The following is a 15,419-nucleotide window of genomic DNA, read 5'->3' as shown; positions in this document are numbered from 1 at the left end:
CCACAAAGATGTTTTGTTGGCACCTGTAGCTCTGATCTTCCAGGTGGAGAACTGGGTGAATTGCTGCAGTTAGGTCAATAAAGAGACCCAAATGGCTCACAAGTTTTGAGAGGTCACTATTGTCCAAGTCCAGAAATAAATTACAGTTGGTTCCCATACTGTTAACTTTCAGCCAAGACTGACTTAGTTTCACACAATTGCAAAGGCATAACTTAAAAAAAAATAATAACTAAAGGGCATTTCTTTGGATATTAAAAAATTTTAAATGTTAATTACTTTTCAAGATGATTTTTCTAAAATATGGTAAATAAATCATATTGTGTTGGGCTTCCTTAAATACATGCATCCTCAGTGGGGATGATACAGCCCCCTGGGGAGTCAACACTGGTTCTTTTATGTGGAGAACACCAATCTTTTATGTGTATGTACATAGAGTACACACACAGACACAGGCATTTCTGGTATTAAAATTTCGCGGGAGAGATGATTAGGAAAACGTGTTTTCAAAGGCTCCTGATGGGAGCAATAATGAAAAAGAAAGTTGGGAAATACCACTGAAGTAGAAAACCCTGCTACAGCTTTTCTGAGTGAAGCAAGGTCAGCCACACAAACATCTTTTGTCACATTCTGTGAAGGTCACCCATGTAGCCAGATGTTTCCTCAATGACCCTGACCCTGACTCGATGCTGAGAAGTTTCTGGTAATTCTCTTTCCTCCCTTTTCTGGGGTATCCCATCACCTCTGAGGGGCCTGTTAAACACATCACCTTACTTTCCAGGCAGCTCATGCTCCTTCTGGTCTGAAAGTGATCTCATACTCCCCTGTCGGGTTGCAGACTGCTAAGTGGGTCATTTCCTGCTTATCTGTGTATTTTCACGCATTTCTAGGTAGGCATCTGTGTGGGGTGGCTGGGGTCACCAAGAGACCCTTAGGTCATATGCCCATGACTTACAGTGCAGAGGGTTTCGAACGTCTTTTCCGAGACAAAGGATCCATCAAGACCAAAGAGAAAAATGGAGGCGTAGGAAAGCATTCCTCCAAGGATGATCAGATTGTTCATGTAGGGACTTGACATCTTGATCAGCCTGAGAAGAAGAAAGGTGGCACATTTACAGAGGGGCTAATCTGGTCAGTCCTTCAACACACTTCCCAGGTGCCTCCAGGTGTGCGTGGCGGCCAAGGATAGATGGGGGGAGAAAGATGGAAGCCCTGTTTCCCCTCACTTCCTGATCCTCACTGACTAGGGGATACTGCCCTTCATTCAAGGACCCAGATGACTATGCATTTCTAATTGTTGATTTTCCTGCTTCCTTTATCAAGTTCACTCATCTCTCCCATAGAAACGGGTGAACTTGATCTGTTGCCTCAACTTCTCCATTTGTTAATTTCCAATTTTACTCCATGGTGCTAAGTCAACAGGTTCTTTTGGCCAGGGCTGGGAAACATGCCGATCTAGGGAATTCTACATTGGAGTGACCTTCCACAGTGAGGAGGGATTCTGCTGAGCGCAGACATCAGGGAAGTCTGTGGGTGAGTATTTGGAGTTGCTTAGGAACCCTGTCATCAGGTATCCAGTGAGTTATCAGCAATGGCTGCCTCTGAGCACTCAGGAAGCTCACACTAAGGGGCACATATGTGGTAGAAACGCCTCTCCCAATCACTGTCCCTGTCCTAGGAGTTGGATGATGGAGCCCTCATCCCCTACCCCTACCCATATCTTCACCAGCCTACCGTTGGGCACATTCTTTATACCCCCAAACTCTCCAATGCTTCTTTTCCACTTCTGTGAAGAGTTCTGTGGTAGTTCCCAGGTGCCCAGCAAGCCAGGACGAAATGAGGCTGTCCAGAGGCTGGAGTTACCCTTGGATATACTTGGCTCTCCAGCACAATTAGCTCAGAAAGTTTGAAGTTTTCTGGCCCCACTATGTTCAGGGACTCTTTGGCAGATTGTAATTATGGCCAGTTGTTCCTTGAGTATTTTTCTTTACATTCTGCAGTTCTATTCATCCTTCACATTTTAAACATGCAGCATGTCAAAGCAATAGGAAAATAAAAAGCTTGCTGCTTTTCTGTGTGTATGGACTACATACGAAGCTTCAAGGTGGAAATTCTGTGGACCAGAGCTTGGACCTGCCTCCATCTAGAGGCACATCTAGATAAGTCCCTTAACCTGACTGAGTTTCCTGGCCTATGAAACATACTGGTTGACCATGCTGTCTAGGGTCCCCAAGGCACTAAGCTGGCACTGAGCCCCTGGGGGGGTCCTTTCATAAACCCGGGGCTGAAAAGGGCCTTCATTCTCATTAGCAGAGCAGACTGGGGAGGGCAGAAGTTAGCAGACTTCCAGGAGTAGGTGGCCCCTACAGGATGGGCGGCATTTAGGAAAGTAGAAGTGAGAGGGGTTGGGAATCATATTGCTATTTATTTCTTATCTCTGCAGATTTTTCAATAGCAAATCCAGCTAAAAAATGCAGTTGGTTTTGCCTATTGAAAAGAGAATGGCAATGTACCCTAGGAGACCATGAGAGGGTAGTTAAGGAATTAAAAGAGCTTGAGCTCGCTGTTCTGATGGGAATTCTTGAGGTGGGTAGGGAAGCGCTTGACACTAACTGGGAGCCAACGTTGTGTTCAGCTCGGAGGTACAACTACCATTTAAGGGTTATACCAAGTAGAAAAAGTTGGTTCAATCTTTTTTGCAGCAATATACCTGTTATTGTGGTTAATAAAACAACAGGTGAATAAAACTCTAATTTGTTCTTCAGGAAATGGGTTAGATCTAAGCAATTGCTTAAAAAAACAAATCCTAAACACCAAAAATATAAAACCCCCCACAAGAGCCTGGGGCTTCCAAATTCCTCCCTTGCAAGTAGGAAGAGAAGCTAAACAGTTTTCCTTGGAATTCATGTTGTTCCTGGTAGCCTGTGAGGTGACACAACATGGCTTCTGGGCACGGTGTCAGATCTGAGGTGCTTCATCAGGCACTGAGGCTGCTCCCCAAATAACCAAGTTCTGAGCCCTGCTCAGGCTCTCCCACAACAAAGCAGGAGCTGCCTGCAGGGATTCACCATGGAAACCAAAGAAGCTGGCTGTGCGTGGTCAACACCAGCGCCTGTAGTGGTGGCCTGTTTGACCCACGACTGACCAGAATAATTCAGAATGAAGCTCTGTCCTTGGGAGAGTTAGGGCATATGTTTGGGAAAAGCAACCAAAACAAGAAACCCAGGGGACAGGTCCTCGCACATGTGGACAGCAGTCTCCTGTCATGGAGGTTGGGGGTTCTTATTTGTAACATAGGAAACATCAGGAGGGTCAAGTGAGATGACGTAAGGACGGGGTTTCTGCATTGTCACATGTTTCAACAGGAGTCCCCCGTCCATCAGTGATTTCCAAAGATGTCTGGGAGGGGGAAGAGAAGCTGGGGAATTCTGTCTTCTGGATTTCTACTCTTAGATCATACAGCGTGCTAAGTATATCCAAAGAGCTGAAAAGGTCTGTGGACTTGGAGTCTTCTATTTTATTTAACCTGGTCTTCTCTGAACTCAGTTGACCAGGGACTCCCGTGCAACCAGTAGCCCTGCCTATGTGTGTGTGTGTGTGTGTGTTGTGTGCATGTGCACGTACCTAAATCATCCTGGTGACTGAGTTACACACTTTAGGAAACTCTACCCTAAGAACTTTTGTGCCCCTGGAGAATCTGTCATGTGAAGATCCTACACTTGGACCATGAAGTTGACAACCCAGATGGTGTTATCCTGGAAGAGGGCCTAGCAGCTTACTTCTGATTCCGATTCTTGATGTTGAAGAAGAGAAAAGCACTGGCCATGATCATGCCGAGGATGGTGAGGGCCGAGAGGATGCTGTAGAGAGGCAGGGAGATCTTCCGGAGCTGCTCCAGGATGATGGTCTTGTCCTTGGGTGGTTCGGATCCTATAATATCAAGGGGAAGACATCAGTGGAGCCCAGTGCATAGTCATTCCCCAGGGACATCCTCATGTAGGTGTCTGTGACATTGGCCAGACTCTTGCACCACAAATGTATCCGTGGCACATCTATCTCCTGAGTGAGTTGGATGGGTGGCTGGCCAGTCAGCCCAGCAGGGAGCCTGAGCCAGGACTTATTTCTTTCTCTAAATAGAATCAATCAGGGGTTTGCGATGCATTTAATAGCCATTAGAAGACTAGAATTTGATTTGGTCTAATTACGCTGTTGAAAACGATCACCATTCATCCCCAAAGGTAACATAGACTTGGGAGGCTCGGGGCTCGGTGATGTGAGCAGGTACCACTGGGTGCCATTGGGGTGAGGATCTTGGCTGTGGCCTCAAGGACTCTGTTCCTACCAACACATGATAAATGATCACCCCTCAACGGGGCAGACCTCCCGCCTGTCAATTCCGTGGTGACACAGATGTGCTCTGGCTGCAGATTTTCTGCCTCAAGGTCATTATATTATACAAGTTCTTTGGTTTGCTGTTTCCATAAGACTTGCTAACTGTGGGGGGCAGAAGCTACCTTCCTTTCCTGCCGAGCTAGGACTGGACTGAAACTGTGGGGTTCCATTTCTCGATGTGACTGCAGAGCTGCCCTGCTCATTCATCAAGGGCGCCAGAAACCTCAGGGGCCCTGAGGGTCTCAGAGAAAACACATCTCTCTGCATGGTTGCAAAATTGCCCTGTTTTAGTTTTACCAGGTGCAGGCTGGTTTGAGATGAGGGATGCAGGGACTCCCTCAGCTTCCTGAAAAGCCCTTTTTTTCTTAGGTACTATTTCAGGTCAGGTTTCTGCTGTGGAATTGTGAAACTTCAGGACTTTTCCCTCCAGTGGGGATATGGGGATGCTGGATGCAGGGGAGTGGCTAAAGCTGGGAATCCCGGGAGCTCCATTAGGGGTCACAGTGACCTCCCTGGGAGTGCCATGGACACTAGCTTCATTTTTGCCTCTGTTCCCCAGGAGACAAACCAGGATGGGCACCAGAATGGTGGCAGGGGTGGATAACTCCCCCTAACATCTGTGTTTAAAAACTTTGGCTCACAGGTTCAAATGCGTTTAGAAACATTCAATGGGTAAAAAAAGAGTTGGAGCCGTCTAAGAAATCTAGGGAAGTTGCCAGGTTTGAAAACAGCTGGGAACCTGCTGGTATGTTCAGGTGAAGCCTTAAGTGACTCATACAAAGTGACATTTATAAAAAGAGGGCTTCAAGGGCTGAAAGTCAGGGCAAAAGCAAACACAAGGTAGAGGCAATATCCTTTCTTATTTCTAGAAGTGAGAGTTTAACATCTGGAAACTTCTTCCCCACTCTGCATCACCCCGGCCCCACACACTGAGACTGCAAGAAGCTGGCTCAGGGCCTTCTGGCTCCCAAAATCAAGTTCTGGGGATCAGAAACAATTTCCTCTTGGGACGCTGAGTTTTGGGTGGAAGGTGATATGGCCACTAATGAGTTTGGGCCCTAATGGTTAGAAACAACTTCAGAAAATTAACACCAATTTCTCCTCCTTATTCCAACCTTCCCTCTTTCCAAAATGGTGCCTCCACAAGATATATCTCCATGAAGATGGTATGGGAGCCAAATGGTAAGGGTGGACCAGATGCATTAGTGGGAGTGACGACCCTGAGTTTTCTTTCTTGCTTCCCATCCCGTTCATTCATTCCTTAGTCTTCCATTCGCCGCCATTTGTTCATTCATCATGATTGACAACCACTTTCTACCTGTCAGCCATTCCCATCTTAGAGAGGGGCAGCAGTTTTCTAGGTGTTGAGTGCATTTTATAGCTAGTAAATGATAAAGCTGGCAGAAGTGGGGCCTGTGTCTGCCTAACTCTGAAGCCTGTGCTCTACCCACTGTGCCATGGGGTCCTGGCAGGGTGAGGACATGAGGCACAGGATAGCCGCAGCATGAAGCAGGCAGTGCGGTGCCCCCTGATGGAGCCAAGAGCCTCTAGAGAGGAGACTAGGGGGAGCGGAGTCTTGGGAGATGAGTAAGTCTTTGGGGTCACCAGGAGGACAGGGCACAGTGGGCAGAGGCAATGGGTGTCACAACATCTGAGGAACTGTAAGTAGTGTGACTATGGAGATTTGAGAGAAGAGACAGAGAATTGTGGAGTGGCCCCCAAATGGAGGCCTTGGGGACACAGCACACAGCAAGACCCCCTCTCTGTGAATGAGCACTGGGGACCATGCAGGGCTCTGAGCACAAGTGAAGCACCCTCAGCTCAGTATGACAGCAAGGCCCCTTTGGCTGCTGAGGGCAGATGGGACTTGAGCAGCCACAATGGTGATGGAAGATGGCAGGGGCTGGTGCAGGGAGCTGGGTGAGGGAGGCTGGAGCTGACCTGGGCAGAGGTACGGGCAGGAGAGGTGGGTCCTGACTCTGGAGGCATCCTGACAGGGCTCTGGATTCAAACACTAGTGTTCAGTCTCTGGGCAGCGGAGAAGGACTGAGAAGTAGGCAGTGGGCCTGGCCTGGCAGGGCCTGAGCATCATCGGTGATGGGCGGGTACGCTGACTGTTCTTTAGCAATTGCCCTGGCTCCCCCTCCACCCCCTGCCATTTGTTTTTCTTCTAGTTATGTGTCATGATTTTATTTTGTACTTGAATCTTTCCTTCAGTTTCTAAACCAGAATCCTTATTCAGTAAACCCTGAGCAGACAGGCCTAGCCCTGGATCAGGAGCCACTGTTACAGGCCTTGCCTCTCAGAGCCTGTGTGAACTTGTGGTGACAAGTTCATTTCCCAATCTGAACAACAGGGATGACAGAACTTGCCTACCTACTTTTCAGAGATTTTCTGTGGCACCATGATTTTATGTGCTTGGTGATGGTTCCCTTAGGTGGGATAAGGAGGCCCAGCTGAGTGTGGAGACCACACTCAGGAGCCACATTGGAGGCTGACTGGAGCATTGCAATGTCCTTAAAGTTGAATTCCATAGATCCAATGGACGTGTAGGGACATGGCAAGTCTAACCAAAGGGCCATGGAAGAACCTTTTCTGGTGGCCTTGGTTTTAAAAAGGCACAGAAAGCTAGCCTCCTATCCATCCATCCACCCACCCACCCACTCATCCATCCAACCATCCATTCATTCATCCATTCATTTATCCATGTATTCATTCATCCATCCATCCATCCATTCATCCGTCCATCCACGTGACCCGATCATGTATTACTTTTTCAATCAGATGTCACTGAATCTTCAACATGTGCCAGACTTGACTGATATCAGGAATCTGGAAGGAGGATCATGGTCCAAATCACAATTTCAAGGCAAAGTTATGGTGGCCATAGGAGAGGCAGAGACAAAAGTCAGAAGCAAAGAGAAGGGAGCCATTAGCTCAGCTGGCCGGTCAAAGAAGGCCGCACAGAAGTGTCATTTGACCTGATTCTAGAAGGCTAGGAGGAGTCCTCTAGCAGAAGAGAGGGAAAGGTCTTCTAGCAAGAGCAGCAAGTGCAAGAGCCTTATTGCCAATCCAACCAAAACCTTTCACAGAGTTGGAGACACAGATAAATTTAGCTGGACCACCTTTCAAAAGAATGACTGCTGGTCACCCAGTGGCTTAAATATCTCACTAAGCACTCTGTGAAAATTCTAGGAACCCATTCCAGGATCTGAAATGAACATGAGTGATTGGGACCCTGTGTTCAGTAAGGAGTAACTGTGTTGAGGCTGTGACTTTGACCCCATGAAGTCAAGGACTCAGTTTATCCCAGCCCCGAGACAATGTCCAGCCTTGGGAGTGACTGAGTACCCTCTCCTCTGAGTAGCCCCTGCCTTACCTTGGAACCTGATGGTGTCATTGATGATCTCCAGGGTGTCAGCCACAGCGTTGTACTCCCCCACCTTCACTTCCCTGCTGTCTGGAGAGAGAGAGAGAGATGGTGGCCAGTTAGATGGGGATCCTGGGTGTGTGTCTGGCTCCCATCCTGGCACTTTCCTGCAGGCTTCGTTCCTTCCAGGTGGAGTCACAAAGCCCCCAACCCAGATAGGTTGGGACCTCCTTTCCCACCATCTCCCTAACTGGGTGTCCATCCTCTGCTGTGTAACTCAAAGATGGAGAGCCCACTCACCCCAAAACTGGACTCTATGCTTTTACCAAGTTCATTCTGACCTTTGAACCATCTCCCCGCAGCTTCCCCCTGCTCCACTGGCTCTTCCCTCTGGGACCACACAGACTGTTCCCTCTACCTGGGGACCAACCTTAGAGACTCCAAGACATAGGCCCATCATCCCCATGGCAAGAGCCCCTACACCTCCTTATAGAACTTCATTTCTACTTCCTGCCCCGCCCAGGCCCTTCCTAGGGCCACACTCCAAGGAAGATGTCACTGTCTTTCTGGTAAGTATGACTTGGTCAGCAGGGAGTAGAGAGGATCACCCTCTACCCCATTCTGGACACCTGAACCCTGACAATCATCTTTGGATGAACTGAGTATCTTTGGGGGTCGTGTTGCTCTTCGGCATCACACTGAGCACCGCTTCCTGCTGCCACTGGATCCTCCTGTGCACTGATTCAGTGTGTTTCCAAACCCTCCTCAGGTGCACCAGACTTAGATCCTCCCCCTCACTATCCCATTGCTGGGTTTGGTCATTGCTGAGGTTAAGATGATGAGGGCTGACCCGGATGGAGGCAGGAGGAATGGAGAGGGGGATCGGATTTGACAAGGGTTTCTTTTTTCCAGGTAAAACAGACACCTATGATGATCAACTCGGAGATGAAGTGTGGGCAGGCAAGTCATCCAGGATTCCAGGGGTGATGGTGACGAGTGCTCAGGTCCCATGCCATGAGTGGGGAACTCAGGAAGGGGTCAGATAGAAGGAGTGGGAAGACAACGAGTCTGTTTTGGGTGTGCTGAACTGAGGTGCTTGTGGGTCACCCGGGAGCTGTCCTGAGTCTGGAGCCCAGGGCAGAGGTGTGGGCTGGGGGCAGAGTTGAGGCCATCATCAGCATGGAAGCTGGGGCAGGGGGCAGGGATGAGACCCCAGGGAGAGTAAGCCCAGGAGAAGAGGGCCAAGGGTGGCATCAGGGGAACACTGACCTCTGGTGTGGGCAGAGCAAAGCTGCTCTCAAAGGAGACTGGGAAGTTCTGACCAGGACCCCAGGAGCAGGGTGCTGGAAGAGAGGGGCATCTTAGAAGCCAAGGAAAGGGACAAGTTCACAGTGGAGGTGGCCAGCAATGACACGTCTCTGAGACTGGCACAACAAACCCCTTGAGCTGGGGTTGGTGACTTGGGTAAATGGCGGAGATTGGTGACCATAGGTGAAGCAGATTCAGGGAAAGGTGGGGGTCAGAGGAAGGAACACAGGGAGCGACAGTGGAACCACAGGGTAGAGCAGGCCTTGACAAGGATGGGGAGCAGACAGAAAGGGGCCGAGGGTACTTACAGAGCCCCTATCGCGGGTGCTATGTTTAGGGTACAGTGTGAGTGTGTCCCCAGAGGTTCTTGCGCGGGAAGCATGGTCCCCCGTGTGGCAGTGCTGAGGTGGAGAAAGCTTAAGAGAGGGGGCCAGTCAGGAGGCATGGAGGACACCACCCTCTGTTGGGATTCATGCAACTCTAAGGGACCCTGTTTGGTTCTTGTGAGAATGAGTTGCTAAAGGGCTTCGGACACCCACCCTGACTCCTCTTCCTCAATCACCGCTCACCACCCTCACACAGCCCCCATCCTGTGGTTCTACCCAGCATGAGACTCAGAGCCAAGGTGAAGTTTTGGCACCATGCTCCTGAACCTTCAGAACTGTAAGCTAAATGTATCTCTTTATAAAAAGTACCTAGCCTCAGAAACTTTGTTACAGCAACAAGAAAATGGACTGAGTCAGTTGGCCTGATTTGGACTCCTTTATGCCCATTTCTTGTTTAGCTCTGACGTGTGATGAATAGCTGCTCTTTTTTTTTTTATTTTTTATTTTTTTTAGTTATCGGCAGACACATCTTTTGTTGGAATGTGGTGCTGAGGATCGAACCCGGGCTGCACGCATGCCAGACGAGCGCGCTACCACTTGAGCCACATCCCCAGCCCGAATAGCTGCTCTTATTCCTACCTTACAGTCGAGGAGGTGTAGGCTTCACACGGGTCCCCGATGATACAAGGGGAAGACCCATATTCACACTTTGGACTTTCCCAACAGCCCATGCTCTTCCCAACAGGGGCTGCCTCAATGGGATCCCTATAAGGTGACAGTTTTATGTCCTTTGCCTCCTAAACTCAAAGCTACAGACAGCCCAGGATGAAGGGCCCCATATGTGCAGGTGGGCCCCAAGTGCTTCAGACCCTGGCCAGCAAAATGCCCAGAACTTACAAAGGAATTTCAAGTGGCTACCCAGGGAAGCTGCCTCTTGGGTTTGCTCTAAGTGAATTTCTTTGCAGAAGTGCAGATGCACCTCTGGTCCCTTAGGAACACCAGAAAAGGGGACAGGGCATCCCCTGGGTCACACTCCTGCCTGTTAATTTCACTGTGGAGGTAGAAGGGAAGCTGTAAAAGTCACTTCCTTCTCTCTGCAAGGGTTCCTGTCACTGGGGGGGGGGGGCGGTCATCACACTGTGCAGGTGGCTGTTGCTTGCCTGGGTCATCAGGCTCCTAAATGTCACATTAGCACACTCTGCTGGGGCTCCAGCATCTCTGCTCTGGCCTTTTGAAGTCCCCAGCCCCACAGATGCCCCAATCAGCTCCCGCCACTCATAGAAGCAGAGCCTGATTTATTTATTTGGCAAGGGGAACAGCACATGAAATATGGAGGATGATCAGAATAAATCATCGGGAGCCGGGAAGTGGTGTGGCTGACACCCCACGGCGCCCCCAGCCACACAGCCGGCCCCACTGTATACAGTGTCCCTCAGCACCAGCAGGGGAATAAAGCTCAGCTCCCCACGATGACCATAATCACCATAATTTCTCCCTGGGGGCAGGACTTGGAGGCTGACAGGCACTTGACAAGTTCCTGCATTTAATCCTCCTGGCAAACCATCAATCAGGCCTAATTCCCCCAGTCTAAAGAGGAGGGTGGGGCCTCCAATAGGTTAAGTAGCAGCTCATGGCCACATGCTGGGCACCTGAACTCAGTCCTTTGGCTCTCAATTCAGTGCACTGTTACCACTCCTGCAGTGCAAGGCTCTGGACACTCAGCCCATGTTTATTGAGTGCCTACTGTATGCCAGAGCCAGCTCAAGATATTTCATCCTAAAGAACCCTTCAAAAGCAGCCCCACAGGTGGCAAAAGGTTAAAGTTACTCCCATGCCCTTGACCTTGGCCTTGGACATCCTGGGTGCTGAGGAGATGCTACACTAGTCTTCTGACTTAATCACCTCATTTGTCGTTCCACAAATGACATGGGGCACCTGTTTCGTGCCAGGATGTGTGCTGGGGGCTGGAGGGACAAAGATTGAAAAAGAAACCATAATCTCTGAGCTTGTGTGACTGTAACTGAAATCAGGCACCCTCAGAATCGCCAGAGGAGCACACACTCAAGGTGCCCAGCCTGGGGCCTGACCCGGGGAAGTGTCCAAGAAATGGTAGCTATGTTATTCACGGTCAGAGGAGCGGTGAGCTACTTGCTAGGGTCTCAAACACTTTCTATGCGTTGTTTCTGCTATCCACTCCCACAGTGGTCCTTCCATTGGAAAGGCGGCTTCTCCCTCATTCTACCAGGTGAGTATGCCCACGCCCTGCTGCCTCCTCCAGGAAGCCTTCCCTGAGCACAGCTCTCCCCTCCCAGTGTCCCAGCTGCTGCAGGCTCAGGGTGCTGGTCAGAGCTTTGCCCTGGGTGTATCCAAGTCTTCTGATCCCTGCTGCCCAATCTGTTCCTGAGTGGAACTTGAGGCTGTGTTTTTGCTGCCCTGGGCAGTACAGGGCCTCATCCCCTGCATTCTCCCAGGGTCCCTCCTGGGCCTGCCGAGGGAAGGTTCACGCCCTTCTGTTCTTCATTGGCCTAGCTGAGAGGTGTCATTGACAGGACCAGCACTTTGAACTTCTAATGCTTGTGTTCCTGGTTAACTCCATCAGCTAAACAGTATCAGCCATTTATTTGGATCCTTGCAGGTGGAGACTGTGGACCAGGGGTCTGTGCACAGCCTGGAAAGAAGGTCCATGCAGGGGTCCTGAGCAGGAAGGGCTATAGCTATGGGCGGGCCTTCCTGGCCTATGCTCTGCTGCAGATTGCCACTTGCTCACCGTGGTCCTCAGCCTTGAATGGGCCTTAAAGTCACTCAAAGTTTCTAGAAAATACAGATGCCTGGGTTCCAATGTGAGGGATTGAGGGGTGGGTCATGGATGACAGTATTTTTAAAAAGTTCGTTAGGTTGAACCTAATGTGTAGCCAGGATGGAGACCCACTGGATTAGAAGGAGGGCCCTTCAAAGCTGACATTTTATGGTTCTCAGAGGCTAAAAATACCATGAAACAAAGAGCCTCCTTTCCCACAGAAGAACACTGGTTCCTTCTTGCAGTGCAAAACGAGAAGTGTTCTCTTTAAAAGGCACATTCTTTATTTCAGATTTTGGATTTGGATGCATAAAGAAAATAGGTCCTATTGGTGAAAATTTGACTGCCAAAAAATGTCCAGTCTGAAAATATTCTCTGGCTGTGGGCCTAGGAGCGTCCAGGAGACAGCTGGGCAAGAGCTTCAACCATGGCGTGGTTCTGCCTCCTTCCTGGGCTGTGTCTCCCAGGCAGGAGAACAAATGGGCTGCCAACCCTCTGCTTTAGGTGGACCTGCATCCTGTGTCATGGGCCCTACACTCCATGCCTCCAAATGTCCATTGTCCTTTGGCTCTGGCTCTGATTTGAGGAAAGAATATGTATGCTTTGAAATTTAATTGCGCGCGCGCGCGCACACACACACACACACACACACACTCACACACACAGATCTGGTGCCTAACTTTGGAGTGTAAAACAAAAGATAATCATGGCTCAACAAAAATCAGTTCTATAAATGCACTGAATTCCAGGACCCCAAACAAATCCCAAACTCAGACACAGGAGACAGCTGTGTGCTAAAGACAGCCTCCTCCTGGGTAGGGTTGGCCTTGTTGTGGTTCTGTGGATAACCCTGGGGAAGTCTGTCCCCTGCTGGGTCTTGCTAAACAAGTGGGCAGAATGCACCATGGCCCCTGACCCTCATCCTATGACGCTGAAATTGCTTTGAAGGGTCTTGCTTCATGGGCCCTCCTATCACAGGATCTGACTGCTCGGGAGGCTTGCTCCTGCCCATAGCTATAGCCCTTCCTGCTCAGGACCCCTGCATGGACCTTCTTTCCAGACTGTGCACAGACCCCTGGTCCACAGTCTCCACCTGCAAGGATCCAAATAAATGGCTGATACTGTTTAGCTGATGGAGTTAACCAGGAACACAAGCATTAGAAGTTCAAAGTGCTGGTCCTGTCAATGACACCTCTCAGCTAGGCCAATGAAGAACATGATGACCGTGTGGTGACCATGGGCCTTGACTGCTGCTCTTCCTCCAAGATGAATAGCTGCTCCTCAGGAGGGAGTTTCACTCTCACCCACCTGATCTGGTGCCTGCCTAGGACCAGACCCAGCGAGTAGCTCTCCCCCATAGCAGCAGGTCTGAGCAGCCGCCTCAGCATTGCAGAGCAGACGTGGATGCTGAGCTTCCTTGGCATACCTGCTTCTCTACTGTCCCAACAATGCAGCACTGCCACATGTTAACTAAATCCATCCATCTCTGTGTTGAGATTTTTAACAGGCTGGGTGGACACTGGCCAAATGGTTCAAGGCTAGTATAACCTGCCAGAGATTTATGTGTACCCTAACTCAACCAAACTGGCCCAAGGGCAAGAGCCACATGTCTGAGGGACCCATCTCACACAAGAGATGATGGCACAGAAGCACCTCCTCCTTGTGGCCACGCTCACAGCCTCTTCAGAACACAGCCCAGATGCCACCTTTCTCACGCATCTTCATGGAGTCCACCAATTGGGGCTGAGTGTCCCTCCTGTGAATGCCCACAGCCACCTGTTCATTGGACTGGGAGCCCCTGAGGACAGGGCCTGCCTCTTACCCATCTTGGCACCCCCTGTGCCCACCCAAGGCCTGGCATGTAGGGGATGCCATGGTTGTTGAGAAACTTCAAAAATATGAACCACAGGACCAAAACAAAGGGCAGAGTGCGGGGGGGGGGGGGTTTATCCACATAAAAGTTTAACTAAAACTCCTGTTTAACAACTACTTCAAGTTCATAGACACATGACAGAGCAGGAGAAGCTATTTGCAAAGCTAAAAACCAAGACGGGTTTGATATCCAATTGACAGCAGGAACTCTTGTGAATCAACCAGAAAAAGACAACAAGCTCAAAATAAAAATGGTCAAAGGGTCAGAACTGACGATGAATAAATGACTAATAAGCACAGGAAGGAAGGCCCAGCTCCTTAGGAATCAGAGAATGATGTTTAAAGTCCTGGTGGGATGTTACTCTATTCTTTTAGACTGACCAAAAAATCAGAGGTCTGGTCAATACCACGTGTGTATGGGACAGGAACATAAGGCCCTTTGGCCAGTGGGAGTGGACATGGGTATGGTCACTCCTAAGGACTTCTGGAAGGTTTTAGGCATATTCCATGTGCACATGCTTTCTGGTCCAACAATCTGTTCCTAAACATTTGTCCTACAGAAATTCCCAGGTGGGTCCATAAGAAGACACGCAGGACCCATGAGGATGGGACTTGATGGTCATTGCGGGGTGGGGGATGTGGTGGATGTGCCCCTTGGAGGCAGCAGGGAGAAACTGTGCCCTAGGTGTGCACCCAGGAGCGGGAGGCATCTTAGGAACAAAGTGCTGAGTGGGAAAAGCAACAAAACAGAAGGAAAGAAAAAATAAATATGTAAAAATAGATAAAGTTACATTGAGGTAAATTCAAAATAGATACTCACAAAATAGCATGCATTTTGTAAGGACACATACAAACAATATATGCATCAAATACTTCTGTGGGGAGGCAGAAGTAGATATGGGAATGAACGAGGGGCATAAGTGGTGAACACACAGGGGGTTTTCATGGACCAATGCTAACAGCACTCCATGAAGTGAGGCTGCGAAGCCAGACCACACTTTTCTCAAGAGATTCTGGAGTGGGGATAAATCTGGGGTCATTTTCAAGAATGTCCAGGAGAGGAGATGGAAACCCACAGTTGCTCTGGTCTTTCTCTGTGCCAGTTACTGAGCCAGAACTATCACGGTGTCATGTCACTGAATTCTCACAGTCACTTTCCAGGCAAGGAAAAGGGTCACCTTTTATTTTATTAGTTTAAAATAAACTCTGAAATAAAGGCTCAGAGAGAACATGCTACATTGCCTGGTTAGCAATGATCAAGCACACCTGTTTCAAAGCCTGCATGAGAGGGGATGAGTACACCATCACTGGGGGCATCCAAGCATAGGTAAGGCTATAAGTGAGAGTCGGGGCTCCC

The 15,419-nt window shown here is 49.5% G+C and overlaps 1 protein-coding gene across 1 annotated transcript in view; it reads right to left on the bottom strand.

Annotated features, from left to right (window-relative positions):
* The window catches only part of Gabbr2 (gamma-aminobutyric acid type B receptor subunit 2), a 352,128-nt gene that overhangs the window by 79,528 nt on the left and 257,181 nt on the right, over positions 1 to 15,419 (bottom strand). Inside the window, exons 9-11 of the mRNA XM_015492500.2 lie at positions 7,769 to 7,849; positions 3,777 to 3,927; positions 953 to 1,085 (exon numbers count right to left, since the gene is read on the bottom strand). Of these exons, the coding sequence (XP_015347986.1) occupies positions 953 to 1,085; positions 3,777 to 3,927; positions 7,769 to 7,849 (365 nt within the window). The remainder of the gene's footprint in view (positions 1 to 952; positions 1,086 to 3,776; positions 3,928 to 7,768; positions 7,850 to 15,419) is intronic.

This window comes from Marmota marmota, unplaced genomic scaffold (assembly GCF_001458135.2).
Source record: "Marmota marmota marmota unplaced genomic scaffold, marMar, whole genome shotgun sequence".
In the NCBI taxonomy this organism is placed as follows: Eukaryota; Metazoa; Chordata; class Mammalia; order Rodentia; family Sciuridae; genus Marmota; species Marmota marmota.
Note: the sequence above shows the minus strand (reverse complement) of the source record. Positions and strands in the feature narration are given on the sequence as shown.